General features: G+C 30.9%; 2 protein-coding genes and 1 long non-coding RNA gene across 5 annotated transcripts; 1 reads left to right on the top strand and 2 right to left on the bottom strand.

The window, feature by feature from the left end:
* Nucleotides 1-623: 623 nt before the first annotated feature.
* Nucleotides 624-3,266, bottom strand: LOC149883082 (uncharacterized). Its single transcript, XM_090101005.1, has one exon. It carries the CDS (start codon nt 3,264-3,266, stop codon nt 624-626), a length of 2,643 nt encoding a protein of 880 aa, XP_089957131.1.
* A 1,635-nt stretch (nt 3,267-4,901) lies between these two features.
* LOC145181521 (DNA cross-link repair 1A protein-like) lies at nt 4,902-13,979 on the top strand. Of its 3 annotated transcripts, none has more exons than XR_016456510.1 (10): nt 4,902-5,083; nt 6,959-7,120; nt 10,507-10,606; nt 10,719-10,811; nt 10,897-11,017; nt 11,274-11,690; nt 12,173-12,306; nt 12,591-12,716; nt 12,932-13,373; nt 13,475-13,979. XR_016456510.1 is itself a non-coding variant. In XM_090100798.1 (10 exons), the coding sequence occupies exons 4-10, from the start codon at nt 10,719-10,721 to the stop codon at nt 13,766-13,768; spliced, it is 1,620 nt and encodes a 539-aa protein (XP_089956924.1). In that variant the 5' UTR covers nt 4,902-5,083; nt 6,959-7,120; nt 10,507-10,606; the 3' UTR covers nt 13,769-13,979. The 3 variants fall into 3 exon arrangements, 2 of the variants coding, with proteins under 2 accessions (XP_089956924.1, XP_089956925.1); XM_090100798.1 differs by having other exon boundaries at nt 12,591-12,709; XM_090100799.1 differs by lacking the exon at nt 11,274-11,690 and having other exon boundaries at nt 12,591-12,709.
* On the bottom strand, nt 6,142-9,265 carry LOC149883081 (uncharacterized). The gene is made up of 2 exons (XR_016456511.1): nt 8,033-9,265; nt 6,142-7,836 (listed from the first exon to the last, which is right to left on the bottom strand). It is a non-coding gene; the product is annotated as an uncharacterized LOC149883081 (long non-coding RNA).
* Nucleotides 13,980-14,296: the final 317 nt, after the last annotated feature.

Here is a 14,296-nt window from a genome sequence, read left to right as displayed (position 1 = left end):
TTTAATTTTATCAATCTTTAATATTGTTATGATGCTGACCAATTAGTAAAGAGGTGTCTTTATAAATAGTTTATCTTGTAAAGATAATTTATTTGCAAAGATTGAACATTGAACCTAATTTGCTGTATCACATAATCTTAACTCTTAATTACTGTATGTACCACTACTTCATTAATATGTCTCCTTTTTCTCATTATAGAAACCAGTTGATGCTTTTCAAAACAAAATGTTAAATAATGTGTTATGGTAGTGTAGGGCGGCGCTAGTTGAGCAATTTTTACTAAATCTGTGGGGAATTATTTATACTTTCCCTGAGACACTAAAGAGTCACTTTTTGAACTTGATAATATATTTTACATCTGACTGCGAATCAATATTTTACAAAATACACACTCTTTTTATACACTTTTACAATCGCGTCATTTTCACACATTTTATCCATTAACAATTAAATACCTTAACACCTAAAAATATTAACACCTTCAAACACGCCTTCACACAAACACACCTTCAAACACGCCTTCACACAAACACACCTTCAAACACGCCTTCACACACCTTCAATTACGTCTTGAAGACTTTATTCACGACACCCTCCCCCGATTAAAGCTGAGACTTCGGCTTTAATCAGCTATCTTCCATCTCGTCTTCCATGATGTAATTGATCTTTTGTCTTGCATCCAATTTCGCCAGTCTCGTTTCTCATCCTGTCTAAGTTCCACGTCGGACTTTATTGCAACAGCTTCTTGTAGTAACTTAATGTTCATTAACTCCGCTTCCATCATTTCCTCAGCTTTTAGCGGTCCTGTTATTTTTACTTCATTTCGACAATTGTATATAAACCTTTTTATAAAGGATGATATTCTTATGATCTTCCAATACTTGTGTTTACTCAATATTTCTTTAAATATATTATGTCCCTTTATTTCTTCAGTTGCCATACCGACGTTCTCTTTCACACTAATAGTTTCACATGATGCATTCGGGGCTTCGATTATTTCTGGTTGGATTGGCCAATTTTCCTTGTGTTTCAACCATATAGGTCCATTTAGCCACAAGCTTGATAATTTCTCAGGACTCACTCCTCTTGTTCCAAGATCACTTGGGTTTTCTTTTGTTGGGACATATAGCCATTTTACTTCTCCATTCAATAAGATCTGCTGAACTCGGTTCCTGACAAACTGTGACCAACTGCCCCTTTCCTTTAACCAGTAAAGTACCGCAGTACTGTCAATCCAATGATATACTTCAATGACATTATACTTGGTTAATGTCTTCCTAACATGATTCATTAACTTGCTCAAGGTGTGCGCTGCTACCAGCTCAAGTCTTGGAATACTAAGATCCCTCGGTGCAATCCGTGCTTTTGCTACAAGTAAGTTGCTTGTTTTTGAATATTGATGACTCACTGCAACGTAGACGCATGCACATACTGCTGATTTACTTGCGTCTGAAAATCCATGGAGCTCCATTTCAATGATTCTTCCAGACACGACACTCCGCAGAATTGAAATAGTTCTCTTGATGTTTATTGCCTTGATCCAGGTTTCCCATTCTTCTAAAAGTTCATTTGGAATTTGTTGATCCCAACCGAGTTTTAACAAGCATATTCGACTGTATAGTAATTTTCCAGTGATTAATACAGGTGCACTAAATCCCAACATGTCAAAGACACTGTTGAGAGCTGATAGCATTTTCCTTTTTGTTATTGCTCCTTTATTTCCGATAGTGATGCATGCAGTATAGTCAATCGATAGTTGATCCGATTCTTTGTTCCAAGGAATCCCAAGTATTTTTGTTGATTTAGCCTCAGCGTCGCTTTCCAGATTGCTGACGTTGATATGCCATTTGTGCAGCTGGAACCCAGCTTCCATTAAGATTTGCGTTGATTCATTTTTAAACCTGATAAGTTCTTCTTCTGTTTCTCCACCTGCCTGTATATCATCGACATAAGTATCTTCTTCCAAAGCAAGCACCGTTTTTGGATAAATGTCCTTGTATTTTGATATATGCTTTTTAATCGTGGCGCCAAGAATGTAAGGACTTGAACTTGAACCAAAAATTACCCTTGTAAATCGTAACTCCGTTAATTCCATTTTCTTTAAGTCCTTATACCAAATTAAGCGTTGTGTGTCTCTATCCATTTCGTGTATTCTAATTTGTAGAAACGCCTTCTTCACGTCAGCTAACACGCAGAGTTTATTCATCCGATTTCGTATGAGTATGTCAAATATCAAAGGTTGCAGCGGTGGTCCCACTTCTAGACAGTCATTTAATGAAGGTGATTGAGCGTCTTTCCTAGCTGAACAATCATAAACTATTCTCATTTTCGTTGACTCAGCATTTTCTTTGATTACTGCTTGATGAGGAACGTAGTGAATAATTTCTCCCGTAGGTTTTTCTGGTGCCATTTCCAATATTCCCTCATTGATTTGTTCCATCATTATATCATTATACTGTTCTAGTTTTTTAAGTTTTTTCAATCGAGTTGTTACACTTCCCAATCTTTTAAGAGCCAGATTTCTGTTGTTTGGCAGTTGAACAATACCCTTTTTCCACGGCATTCTGGTTTCATAGTAACCTTCGCCGGTTTGATGCAGTTTTTCGCTGAAGTCTTGGTGGAACATTGACTCACTGTTTGTGTCTGATAATCCAAGTACTTCTAAACTACACATTTGCTCAAACTCATCACGACCAGTGTTCAATAAGAAACTTTTCTCAATACCAGAACAAAATTGTGTTCGTCTCCCAGAAAGAGTCCACCCCAACATAGTTAATTCTGCTCCTGGATCTTTATCCGGATTTTTTCCAAGAACTACCGGTTCCGTGGTTTTTATACGTTGATAATCAGCAGCACCGAGTATAATGTGAACAGGTTGAAGTTCGTCACTCCCTTCATCATCGCTAAATTTCAGTCTCCTTAGTCTTGCAAAATGCTTCTTAACATCCTTAATCATCGGATTGGGTAAAAAGGTGAGTGTTTCTTTTTCTGCGTTGGTGCATTCAACCTTAATTCGAAATTCCGGTATCGTTGTTGATTCTATCGTAACGTTATAGATTTCCACACGCTTGTCCACCGTTCCATAGAGCTGTTCAATACTTTTATATTCCTTTCGTGTAGGTTTCAGCTTTAGTTTCGTAATCAAGTTTGTACATATATAGGAACTTCCAGCACCCGTATCCAACATTATCCTTGCTTTTTCACCATTTACTTTTGCAATCACTGTCGGGTGAATAGTTGTACTTGCATTTAGCACCACTCCCATGGTTTCTTTTTTTTTTCCATTTTACCATCCATCGTTGCGTTCCCATCTTGACAAATGGACGTGTGATGTTTTTTGTTGCACTTTCTGCATCCTCTTGATTTACAATTTGCCGCTGAGTGTCCGTAACCAACGCAGTTGTAACATAATCTTTTGCTTGTTAAAATCTCCCTGCGTCTTGCAACAGTTAGCACTTTTGTACAATCCTCGCTTTTGTGATTTTGTAACCCACAGTAGATACATCCATGCTTACCACTAGTTGCCATGATTTCTTTGTCATAAAGACCGCCATTGTACTGTTTGAATGTAGTGCTTCGATGTTCATAGGACCTTGACTGCACGTTTGTGTTCTTTTTATCGCCCTTTGTTTGTTCGTCGCTTGGGTTAAAAGCTGAGTTCAACGGATTCCTTTCAATGTACTTTTGCAACTTTTCGACAAGTTGCTCCAGCCCCCATTCTTCCCATCCATCATCGTTTTGTGTGAGTATTTCACGAACTGGTCCAAGTTTATCCATCAATGAATACACGAATGATTGAGCCGTTTGAAGTTTCTGCATAGTTTTCAATGTTCGTACAGTTCTCGCAAGCTTGTTGTAAAAGTCGTGAACTTCTTTGATTTTGTGCATGCTGTGTATAGCCGTCAAGTATGTCCTCTCTGGGCTTTCCTTCGACGAGTTCCAGTAAGTAATTGAATTTGCTGATGTTTGATATGTTTGAGTTGTCGACTTCTACCGTGAATTGATTCCAAAATCGCAACCAGTCCTTATAATCGCCATTAAATTTTGTGATTGTGTACTTTTGTAGCTTGACGGATTGTTGAGTAGTTTCGTTTTCGTTTCCAAGTGATTTACGCATTGTTTCTTTCATTTTTAGTTTCTTTAGATACCATTCTTCTTCGCTTTGAAGTTTTCTTAATGAGGCTTGTTCCGCTTCTTTTTGAATCGTTAACTGCTGTTCCATGATTTGTTTTTCATACTCGAATTTTCTGACGCATTCGTTTTTGTTTATCGAATCCAACTTGTCCACCATTTTGTTTTTGATTTCAATCACTGCTTCTACTTCCATTACTGGTTTCGAAAGCCATTCTTCTACCGAATCGATGTTTTCGCCGTCGTCGAGCATTTTTCTGGTCAGCTCATCCTTTGCCATTTCAAATCTTCCCAATAAATTTGTTATTTTGTCCAGCGCTAAGATTATGCTTGATTTGTCGCCATTAATCGTGTTGTGTTCTATGCCTTTAATGTTTATTCTTATCATGTTGATTTCTCTCTGGTAAATTTGCTCTTGGTCCATTCTTCGCTAACTCGTAGGTTTCGTTCGTCCCGGCAGTAGTCGCCACCAAATAGTGTGGGGAATTATTTATACTTTCCCTGAGACACTAAAGAGTCACTTTTTGAACTTGATAATATATTTTACATCTGACTGCGAATCAATATTTTACAAAATACACACTCTTTTTATACACTTTTACAATCGCGTCATTTTCACACATTTTATCCATTAACAATTAAATACCTTAACACCTAAAAATATTAACACCTTCAAACACGCCTTCACACAAACACACCTTCAAACACGCCTTCACACAAACACACCTTCAAACACGCCTTCACACACCTTCAATTACGTCTTGAAGACTTTATTCACGACAAATCTAATAGTTCTCTTGAAAGGTGCGTCGGATTTACATAATTTTTTCACTATTAGAAAGAAAATTTTATCTGCTAAAAGATTGCTTTAGAAAAAAAAAGCGTTTTTAGATTTGTTTGAGAAAATATTCCCTAAAGTTTACCGAGCTGCTCAACCGCTGCACCACCGGGGTAAGTTGAGCTGCTGTGTAGGGTAAAATAAATGTAAAGTTAGAAAGTTATAATTTTTTTTTTCTGAACTTTTGATTTATACATTTTATTTACTAAGTAATATTTAAGTAATAATAAAATTTAAAAGAAGCAAATATTTTATAATTTTAAATCACATTAACATATTTTTCAAAAAAAAAGGGTTTCAGATATTATTTTAAATTGCTTAGAGTATTTAACAATGATTAATTTAAAAGCGATTATGGACCTTACAATGTTTTCCCAGCGAAATTTGTTTCTCCGTATCCCATAATGCCGTTTTATTTATTAACTTTATTAATTAATTTTTTTCAAACCTGCTCAACTTCCCCGACTTGACTAGGTGACACAAAAGTGAGGTTATAAAAAGAGCTATAATACTTTGGGAAAAAAGTATAATCGAAAGTCAAATAAATGGGTAAAATATCAACATTAAGCGATGCCAGATAAATGTTTTTTTGAGAATGTAAGAGAAAAATAGCAAAAAAAATTTTTTTTTTTTTGGTCCAAAATCGAAAAAGTGCCCGTGCATCTCACTTGAACGCGGTCCAACAACCATTTGATGTGCATTGTATTACCATTTTATATAACTATCTTTCATCCATTAGATGTTTTGTCATTTGATGCGTAGTTTTTGAGATATTTTAGTTGCCCAACTTGCCCATATGCTCAACTAGCCCCGCCCTCAGTTAAGGGTGCCCTACTCAGTTAAGGATGCGAAAATGTTTTATAAATCTGCCACCCCAAAAAAAGGTTAGCCGCCTATCTGCCCCCACCTTTCTACGCCACTGTTTTTTATTAATTAATTTTTTTGTTAATTTTTTGCTTTAATTGTTATAAAAAAGAGATATAAAATGCCCATCCGTGTTTTTTTTCTTTTCTTTGTGATTGTAATTTCCGTTTCATTTATTTTGTTTATTCAAATAAACAAACTGTCAAGGAATATTTAAGCATATGAGTATAATAAAAAATTTTATTCAAATATTTCGACTAAATCGACTTTTAGTCGACTTAGTCGATTTTAAAAATGTATTAGTCGATTTTAGTCGACTTAGAAAAATACATTAATCGATTTAGTCGACAGTCGAATAATTTCAAAGTCGTAACAACACTAGTATATAAATACCTGACGTACTTATGCCAGAAGTACTATGTAAATGCAAGCAAGTGCGTTATTATTATTTTATCTGCCACTATCTATCTGTATCGATTTGAAATATCCAGCTTATCATTTTAAAACTAAATCCAATTGGGTGAGTAAAATTGATTTTAAATTATTATTTTATAATAATGTATAACATGTATGTATAACAAATTTCCTTCTTTTTGTTTAGCTATTTAAACACACTTATTTTCTATAGAATCCTATAGAAAATAAGTGTGTTTAAATAGCTAAATAAAATATTTTTGTTTTTTAAGACAATTGTTACGTATAACAGAAGTTATGTATATCTAAGTTCAGACATGGGACTGAGAGGGATTATATATGCCAAAGGAAAACCTCTGTTTGCAAAAAAACTTGTAGAATACTTTAAGTTGTTCAAATCACTTTCTTTTATTTAAAGCTATGTGCAAAATATGTCTGCTGTTTAAAGCTATAAATAACTATTTTCTAATTCACATTCTCAGGTGCATGAATTGATGCATATTGTTCTTAATTCAAGAAAAATTTAGAGTTACAATAAATGATAAATGTTTTTTTGTTTGTATTTCAAAGGCTCAAGTAATGAACTTGATACTTTGAAAATGTATACATGTTTCCTAATGGCTAAATCTTACATATATATAGTTTAACTCATCCAAATATAGTTTGTGTTATTGTTAGCATAATTTAAAATCATTAAACATTTATCTCAGGGTAGAAGATTTAGCAACGAGGAACGATTGTGTAGATTATCAGAAAAGTGCAGTGGTAAAGACCATATCAGAAGTGGTGACGAGCAAGGATTGCAAGTAATCAAGTGTATTCGCTTGTGTCTCTCCTCAAAGTGTTATGAAGAGTTGTATGCTTGGAATGAGGTAGTTTGCTTTTATTGAATGTTTATGCATTTCAATGTTTAATTTGAATTGCATGATTATTTATCTTTAATGCCTTTTTTTGTTACTTAAAAGTTGTATTGTTAATTTATATTTGGAACATTGCTCTGTACTGTCTTATTGCTGTCTATTTTGTTCCCATCCCCTTTTGTTGCAGTTAATATAACTAAAAAATCAAACTAAAAAGTAAGCTTTATTTATAACAGTTATAAACTAAAAGTCTGTTTTTGGATCTTAAAAAACTCTAAACAGCAATCAATGAGAATGAGTGTAATGAATTGAATCCAGATTTTGATATTGTTTGTTGTTTTAGTGGATTTTTTTTTTTTTTTTTTTTCATCAAATAATAACATAAAGCTGATTTATGAAAAGACATATACTAAATATAATTACATGTAATACAATAAATACATAATTATATACAATTAGAATTTTTTTTTTGCCTAAAACTTAATCTTATGTAGCCTGTATTTCACATGCTGAAAAATTCATGAATGACACAAGCAAAATTCTTCCAAGTCCATCTTTTGGTGTGTAAAACTTGATCAGAATGAAATAAAAATCATTTTTTAAAAATTGATGCGTTATTCAATTTTTATCAAAATTGCCCTCTTTTTTTTAGTAGTTTATCCCATATAATACTCCTTTATACCAATTTTAAAGTCTTAAAAATTTTTTTTAGTCTTAAAAAAGAATTTCTGAACATTTTCTAAAAAAACTTCTAAACATTTTCCCAAAAAAAAAAAAAAAATTTTTTAGAAAATGTTTAGAAGGTAAATGTTTGCTTTCCCTCATGTTTAAAAGTTTATTCCCTCATGTTTAGAAGTTTATTCCCTCATGTTTAGAAGTTGAATATTTTCTTCAAAAATTGAATTTTTGAAGTAATTTTTTAACTTCTAAACATTAGGGAATAAAATTGAATAAAACAGGTTATAAATGATTATGTTAAATGCATTTTATGGGACAAATATCAAATGTTGATAATTTTCCCATAAAACATATTTAATGTAATGTTGATAACATTTAAAAAGATGTTTTTATTTTAGCATTATATCTTAAATACCAAAAAACTTATTCAAACTTAAAGTTTAAAAACAAATACAAATGTTGGCCAGATCAAAAAATTGCACATGCTTCATTATCATCATCAATTTGCTTAATTCTATGCACAGTTTTGGAGCAGTTGTGAAAAGTTGCTGATCCCACTTATTTTTTTTCCTTCATGTTAAAGAGTTCATTCATTATTAGAGAAATTCATTGAGTTTGCACTTGGAACAAAAGATTCTGACTACAAACAACAGCCTTTCATTTCAGTTGTTGAATTCAACAACAAATATCTCTAAGAACATACACAAAATTATTGTTTACTATACTTGATTTTTTTTTTTGGAAAATTTAAGGTTTCATTTTAATCTATAGTTATTTTACTTTGTGATAAACTTTCAGATTTGTCGAAAAAAGTTAGCTGTTGTCAAAGTTCTTGTTTAGATTTAGTTTTTGTTACTTTTTATATTTTATGTTATTGTTCCTCTAACTTTTCAATTAAATATAAAAATAGTTAATTAAAATTTGTTTTTTTTTTTCCTCTACACAATTTTAAAATTTGAACTAATAATTATTTTTAAATGCATATGAATATTTTGGTTGTTCTAGCCAACAGTATTTGTAAAATAAGTGTTTTTCAGCAAACTTCTAATAAATTAGAAGTTTGCTGAAGTCTGTGCTTATGTGTTTTATTGATTAAAGTTATTTTTAAACTTAAAAACGTAATAAGTCCTTTTTTTAGTTTCAACAATTTACCTATGTAATAATTGAGCTTAAAAATAGATATTTTAAAGACAGATAGGCTATCTTTCCCAAAGTAAATTTTGAATAAAAAAAAAAAAATTTTGGATGAAAATTTAAAATAGTTTATGAACAACCTTAAAGTTAATTTTGATCAAAAAATTTTCTTTATTACTACAAAAAGTAAGACTTTTGCAAGAAATATTTTTTGCTGATTTGTTTAGTTAGGATGTAAAAAAATTCTATGTTATTAAGTTACAAACATAATCCTGAATAGAAAGCAATTGTTTATAGATATTTTGATAATAGAGCCTTTGTCACTTTTCAAAAAAAAAAAAAAAAGAGAGAGAATGGAGAAAGAATGTCCTATACAGATTATCAAAAATGGAAGATGCCTTTTTTTCTGTCATAGTAAATAAGATGTCTGTGATTCAAGCATCTATACATTTTGAATGTAATAAAAAGGCTCTTTTGAGAAGATTTTGATGTGAAGTGCCTATTAATTCTTTTCCAGGGAAAAAAACAGTTTTGACATGTAAACATGAAAAGAACTGGCAAATTGTTTTATTGTTTTATTATGATGATTGAGTGGGGCTGGAGTTTCAGTAAAGGTATAGATGAAAGACCTTTCAGAATTTTATTAAAGAAAAGTAGATTGCTGATCTATTTGTGACTGGTTATATGGCCACCTATTACCATTTAATAGTAGTACCAAAAAAATGCCTTAGCAATTGATAAGCAAGACTGAAAAACCTGACTTCATAAAGAAATGGTTTGATTTACTTGAAAAGACTTTAAAAGATGCTGCAGTTAGGCCTTCCCAATCAGAGTCCTTATATTTGATGACCACACCTCACATATAACCTTCCTTTTTATCAATCTGGTGTAAAAGACCTATATCAAATTGCTACACCTTCCATCTCATCAAACATATCTCAACCTCTAGGCCAATATTCTGTGAAAAGCAAAAGGTACAGCCTTCTTTAGAAGTATGTAAAAATACACAATGGACTAGTATCAAAGTAGCATTTACTTGGCGTGTTTTTCACCCTCTTAAAGAGTTAAATGAATGTGGAGGTTGTGAAAAAAAAGGTTTCAGGAGAACTGGCATTTTCCCTCTGAACAAGAATTGACTCTTGCTTATTTAGTTCATAAGTTTTCCCCTTCCCTTCAAAAATCGCAATTCTCAAATAGCTTCTATCTCAAAATTACTATTCTGTCTCAAAATTACTATTAGATAAAACAGCATTAAAATATGCTTTATCATGATTTTACATTGTAGCTTTTTAGCATTTTTGCCGCAATGGGGCTATAAATTTTTTAGATCAAAGACTTTCCCCTCAAAAAATTTTATTGTTCATCATTTTAAAGAAGTTATTTTTAATTTTATATTATTTATCTAGCACCAAGCAAAGAACTAAAATTATGTTAAAAAATGAGCCTAATTAACCTGCTATACCTTCTTCAAAAATTCTTTTTAAATATTTGGTTGATATTCTTTGACTTTTTTTTTTAAAAAAAAAAAAAGTTAAATAAGAATTTATTGTTAGTTATTTCTGTTGATTTTTGAATTTATTTTTTAGCTTGAACTTGGTGAGATAGATATCAGAGCAACTTCGTTTAAAGGTTGTGTTGTTCAAGAGCTGAGAAAAAATGCAACATTGTTAAATAAAAGAACATAAAGTAAGGCAACTGTTTTGAATGTCTAGGGATGGGGGATGATAAATGTCCATTTTTTACATTTTACTTTTATACATAAATTTTTCACTATCATTTTAAATTATGCTTTCTTAAGATGGAAGATTTGAATAAAGAAATAACTCCTTTAAAACGAATCAAGAAAACAAAATCAGGTTTGATAGCAACACTGGAAGATGAGCTTCAAAACGTAAATACTAATATTTAAATGCTTACAATGCTTCTTGTTTCTTCTCAAAAAATTTTTTAAATGTTGATCTTTTTTATTTATTCAGTCCAAAAACATGGAGAGTATAATTTGTCCTGTGTGTTCTATAAAAATAAACTATATTAGTGATGTTGATCCACAAGTTCACATTAATCAATGTTTAGATTTGAATTCTGAATTTGAATTGGGTAAGAATTTTTTTCTGATGTTAAGTTATTGTTTTACTTTTTGGATTTAGCAAATTCTTGAATTTAAAATTACATAGTTATTCATTCAAAAATCATTCAAAAGGCTTGTTTAATAGAAACACCTTGATTTATTTCTTTACAAATGTTATGTTAATTAGCTGGTTGTTTTTTGGTTTACCTTTAGGATATTACAGTGTAAATTTCAAACTCAAGAAATAACATTTACTGAAAATGATATCTTTTTAATTTATTTTAGGTCCTTGTTCTGATAGTTCAGGCTGTTTAATGTTTGATGTAGATCGTTTTTCTAAATATAGTCATAAAATTGAAAAAAATTTTGAAGAATATAAGCCCTTTCAATCAAATTTTTTAAATGAAGCTTTTAATAGCAAAACAAGTTTTTTGTTGACCAATCAAAAGAGGCAGGTTTGTTCTCTCCAAAAGTCAATGAAGTTTAAGCAATCACAAATAAATCAGTACTTCAAGAGTGATAAAAAATCAACTTTATGTAAAGTTAGCAATCAAAACGTAAATGATAATATAGTAAGATCTGCATTTTCTGGAGCAAACTCAGCTGTTGCAAAAAAACAAAAGATTGCTCAACAACCAAGAAAAATGTTAGGAACTGAAAAAAATCTAAAGAAGGAATGTCCATTTTATAAAAAAATATGTGGTTAGTACTTTTAAAAGTTTTTCTTTTAAGGAAGCTTACTTTTTCATATGTAGAGATATTTTAAATAAACAGGGATGTTCTTTTTATTTCATACAAATAAATGATAGTTTTAGAAAAAATGAAATTAAGTGAATTAAAAGTTCATTTTTGGTTTACTATTAAAATATAGTAAGAAACTTTTATTTTACACATGCTAAAGATATGAAAGTAAAATATGAAAGAATTTTGCTAAATACCTCACTGTAACCTATTTTTATGATTATTAAATTTCAATTGCCTAAAGACAAAGTAAAGTTTAAGGTTCAAAACCCTGCTATCTGGGTTTACTCCATGATGGATACATGATGAGATCCATATGATGAGATTATCAATGACTTAATTAAAACCCATTAAAAGGGTTTTCATAATATTTATAATAAGTATAGAAGCAATTACTTTTATGTTTTATTCAGTTGACTTTTTTTAAACACAAATTTTTGTAGGAACAAGTATCAGTGTGGATGCATTTTGTTATGGAGACATTCCTGGCTGCAAGTATTACCTACTAAGCCATTTTCATTCGGACCATTACAAAGGCTTGTCAAAAAGTTTTTCTGGAAAATTATACTGTTCAAAGGTCCTTTATGGATTTGTTTATGTCTGTAAATAATGTAAGGTATTCTAAAGAGGTGAAATCTGGTAATATTTTAAAGAGGTGAAAATGGTATTTTCAGGCTTTTTATGTCAGTGTTTACTATCAATGATAAAAAACTTTTTTACTTTAACAAATCAAGTTAAATATTAAATTAGTTACTGTTAATTCTGCATTTTTCCATTCATTTAGTTTATTTTTGATAAACATCTTAAGTCAAAGGAAGAACTTTCATCAATCAGTATAATTCAATGGTAGTAATATTTTAGATTACTGCCAACTTGGTTGTATCGCAATTGAATGTATGTCAAGAAAACGTTATAGTTTTACCAATGTATCAAACAGTTAATTTAGGAGATGTGCAAGTTACTTTATTCGACGCTAACCAGTAACAAGTTATTCGTTTTATAATTTTAGTTTCGTTAGTTGAATTGTAACTCAATGAAATAGTAGTTGCATATTCTTTATATGCGTTATTCTATTCTAACATAAAGTTTGGTTTTTGGTCTTTGAACATAACTAATAACAAACATGAACGTGTTTTTATGTAGAGAATTTAAATATCTGATTTGAAGAGTTTAACATTTGTCTTCTTATGTTGGCCCTTTAGTTGCCCAGGATCGGTGATGTTCTTTTTTGAGTTCCATAACAAGCGCATTTTGCATGTTGGAGACTTTAGAGTTCATAGCAACATGTTGAGAAATGAAAAGATTGGTGAAGCTCCCATTAACGAGCTCTATTTGGATACAACGTACTGTGATCCAAAGTATACATTCCCACCGCAAAACGATGTCATTGATTTTGTTGTGAAAACTGCGAGAAAGTTTTTGGAAGAAAATAAACAGACACTGATTGTTTGTGGGACATACACGATCGGAAAGGAGAAAGTTTTTCATTCATTAGCCAATGAGTTAGGTTTAAAGATTGGTGTTACTAAAGAGAAGATGAAAATATTAAAATGTTTAGAAGATAAAGATTTGGAGAACAAACTTTCTCTCGACTATAATCTGGCTCAAATACACGTGCTTCCTTTATTTTCAATCAATCTAAAGGTGCTTTTATTGTTCATAAATTTTTTTCAACGTCATTGCAATCTTCCTATTTTGAATTGTATTAGGTGTGAATAGTTAAATATAATTTTATTCGTTTCTAGAAACTTAGCGAGCATATTGCAATTTACAAAAAGTGTGGTTACGAGCGCATACTTGCGTTTAAACCCACGGGGTGGACGTTCAATGCTTCCTTTAAAACAGTCGAGGATATCTCTCCTTTAACGAGAGGAAATATCACTACATACGGTGTCCCTTACAGTGAACATAGTAGCTTTGCGGAACTCAAATCATTCGTTCAAGTCTTAAGACCTAAGAAAATTATACCGACAGTCAACAACGGGAGTCAAGAATCACGTTATAAAATGGCTGAGTACTTTAAAAGCTGGTTAACATGATTGTCGTGTGATTAATAACGTTAATACTGTTAACATAATAATCGATCAAACAATTTTTTTTTCTAGTTTTGTAAACTTATTTGAATTTTATTTGTTTCATTAGGTATTTTAAAATGCGTTTCATTAAAGAGAATTCTTTAATTCTCTAAATATTTGTAGACTGTTATTAATGCGATTTTATTAAAGTAATTTTATCTAGACCAGTTCTAAATTAGCATAATTTTCTTCAAATCAGCAATATTTTCATCACCATAGTGTTGCATTCCTATATTGTAATTGTATGATCAGTTTTCTTTTTCTTGTATTGGAATTAAAAGTTTTCACAATCTGCACCTGAATGATAAAAAGAAAGTAAAACTATTTTAATATTCAGAAATGAAATTTTGCATTAAAATGTTCGAATATGAGCATACAAATGCTCATATTCGAACTAATTTGAGGAGACTTGGACAAGTTTTATATAAAATTATTGTCTTTTAACCATTGGGTGATATAATTAATTTGGAAATCAATGTTGATAATACTTGA

This window comes from Hydra viridissima, unplaced genomic scaffold (assembly GCF_058129835.1).
Source record: "Hydra viridissima isolate aposymbiotic clone 2 unplaced genomic scaffold, HvirCarnegie_v1 scaffold_10, whole genome shotgun sequence".
Lineage (NCBI taxonomy): Eukaryota > Metazoa > Cnidaria > Hydrozoa > Anthoathecata > Hydridae > Hydra > Hydra viridissima.
The sequence above is the reverse complement of the archived record's forward strand: the minus strand, read 5'-3'. Positions and strand labels throughout refer to the sequence as shown.